We start from the raw sequence: 2,500 nt of genomic DNA, 5'->3' as shown, positions 1-2,500 counted from the left end.
TTATATTTGGGGGTAAAATTGGGAGAAAGAAAGTTTGTGGCTAAGAGGGAGGACGGCGCTGTTATACAACCCTTCGTATAACGGTATTTAGCAAATCTAAAGGGTGTGTTTTAGAGGTTCCAATAGTTTTAAGGTCATTTTGGGGGATTTAATGTGAGTCAGTGGTATTTGATGTGATTTTATGGCATCTCATTATGTATACATATACATAATCGAATCATTCTTGTTTTAATGCTCAAAGATTCACCACAATCACCAATTCTTTTGTTCAAGTCCTGCCTCGCAGTTCTCCACAAGGGGTTTAAATCCTTCGAAATCAGCAACACTTTTAACTGAAACAAAACTCGTTTAGTCTTCCTCCTCCGCAGATTCAGCCGAGACCCACGCGGCCAGCATGACGGGAAGCGGTCAGGAGGGCGAGGCCGCGGGTGACGGTCGCTGGCTCAGACCGGCCAGCGAAGTGGAGAGTTTTTTCGAAACTTTCCAGACTCGAGGGATGTTCCTGACCGCCTACTGGATCACACTTCGCACGGCGGAGCCCCTGCAGGAGGAAAGCGTCGGGCTAGCGCTCCGCCATCTCTTCAGGCATGTTTCAGCAAATGCTAATATATATGGGTATATTACTTACTAAAGCAAGTTCTCTGCTGCCTTAGTCTCCTAAGGCAATTTGCTCTGATGGAAAGAAAATCTTCCACAACTTCGCTTAGTAGCGGCACGGCGGCGGAGACCGACATCAAGGCCAAACGTCCAGCCTTTGATTCCACTCTCTCCTGCAGGAAGGTGCCGCCCCTGAGGACGTGTTTCCGCAGGCGAGGCGACTGCTTGTGGCTGTGCGAGATGGGGGAGGAGGCCGTCGACTTCCAGGTGAGAGGTCCTTACGTGCATTAATAATTTCATGAGGTAATCAGTGGTTGGATTTCGTTTTATCGCATAACAGGAATTTACCTCCATAACATCAAAGTTTCCCTCATCAACTAGGTCGAGGAGGAGGCGGACCCCAAGCGGGTGATGGAGGACCTGATGAGCCAGAGCTTCCCCTCTCACGAGGGCCCCCTGTGGCGTGCCAGGCTGGTCCGAGGAGCCGCCGGCGAGGACTGTCCCCCGGAGGAGGTGCGGGCGTCCTTCCCTCACACGAGCCACCTCGTCCTCGGGAACCATCACGGCATCGCCGACGGAACCTCCAACGTCAGGACCTACAACCTCCTGCTCAGGATCCTCAATGACGTCATCGCCGGCAGGCCTATCGACGACCAGGAGCAGCTGGGCGAGATGGTCGTCCAGGAGGAGTTCAAAGCAATGGTCAGCGCCAAACTGCGGGAGCTTCAGAAGGACCCCGAGAACCTCCAGCGCTTGGTGGAGGAAGGAAGGAGAGTCCAAACAAGCGTCCCCCTCTTGCTCCAGTGTTACCCATCGGCAGAAGGAACAGAAAAGAAAACTGAATTAATCTTTGAGGAACTGGACGAAGACACGACGCGTAGGTTCTTCCACAGATGCAAGAGGGAGGGCGTGTCGGTGGGAAGCGCCTTCACAGCGCTCATAAACGGAGCAACCATCGACCTGGCCAAGAAGGCCGGCCGCACGGATGAAACGTTCACACTGAACGAGTCGCATGCGCTGGACGTGCGTCGGTTCCTCTCCGGCGACGCTTCGAGGCACCTCGGCGTCCACATCACGGTTCTCCCTCACGCTGTTGAGGCCCCAGCGGCGTGGCGGGAGTCCTTCTGGGACTACGCAAGGACACTCCACTACAGCCTCCACACCAAGCTCAATCAAGATGGACATCTGCTTAACAGCTGTATTAGAGAGGCGTCAGTGTCTACAGATGACGTAGGCAAAGCCCCATCTCTGTTTCCTCCTCCCTTTGAAGACTCCGTGTGTACAAATATGAGGAACCTAGACGCTCTCTGTCCGGACGTCGCCGGGGAACACGTCCAGGCCACGCGGATACTCAGGGGCGCTTCCAACTGCACATCAGCGCACTTCTTCCACACTTTCCGCAGGAGATTCCTCTACAGCCTCTGTTCCTCTGCACACATTCTCCCGAGGGACACCGCCAAGGCCCTCACTCGAGCCATCTTCGACAACCTGCGTTCTCTCGTGTGAAATCGGACTTTGCCTCTTTCCTCGTCGAAGAAGAGGTACTTGGGCATCCCGATTTCTTTTTGGATATTTTAGTACACCGAGTTTTCTTGTGTGGCCCTTTCGTGTTCTAAGACATTATATGTACTGTGGGAATTCAATTTAGGTAATTCTACGTTCATGTAACCTGCGTTACGAGATCATGGTAATCGCAAATCAATTTATGAAATTGCAATTTTTGACTAGCGAATTCAAATCAACTCTTCATGAAAGAAATTCAGTATATGAGTTGGTACTGGCATGAGAATATTTTGTCGCCGTCTGTGTACGTGCATTTCAGTACGAGATAATATTGCCATTTTGCATACATGATTACTCACTGTACACGAAGGAACTTTTGGCATTCAAATTCAGGTGATAA

General features: G+C 51.6%; 1 protein-coding gene across 1 annotated transcript in view; it reads left to right on the top strand.

Annotated features, from left to right (window-relative positions):
• The window catches only part of LOC119589927, a 3,719-nt gene that overhangs the window by 941 nt on the left and 278 nt on the right, over positions 1–2,500 (top strand). Inside the window, exons 2-4 of the mRNA XM_037938589.1 lie at positions 369–585; positions 777–864; positions 979–2,500. The exon at positions 979–2,500 is cut by the window's right edge and continues 278 nt beyond it. Coding sequence (XP_037794517.1) covers positions 395–585; positions 777–864; positions 979–2,103 — 1,404 coding nt within the window. The 5' untranslated portion in view covers positions 369–394 and the 3' untranslated portion in view covers positions 2,104–2,500. The remainder of the gene's footprint in view (positions 1–368; positions 586–776; positions 865–978) is intronic.

This window comes from Penaeus monodon, chromosome 3 (genome assembly GCF_015228065.2).
Source record: "Penaeus monodon isolate SGIC_2016 chromosome 3, NSTDA_Pmon_1, whole genome shotgun sequence".
Classification (NCBI taxonomy): Eukaryota; Metazoa; Arthropoda; class Malacostraca; order Decapoda; family Penaeidae; genus Penaeus; species Penaeus monodon.
The sequence above is the reverse complement of the archived record's forward strand: the minus strand, read 5'-3'. Positions and strand labels throughout refer to the sequence as shown.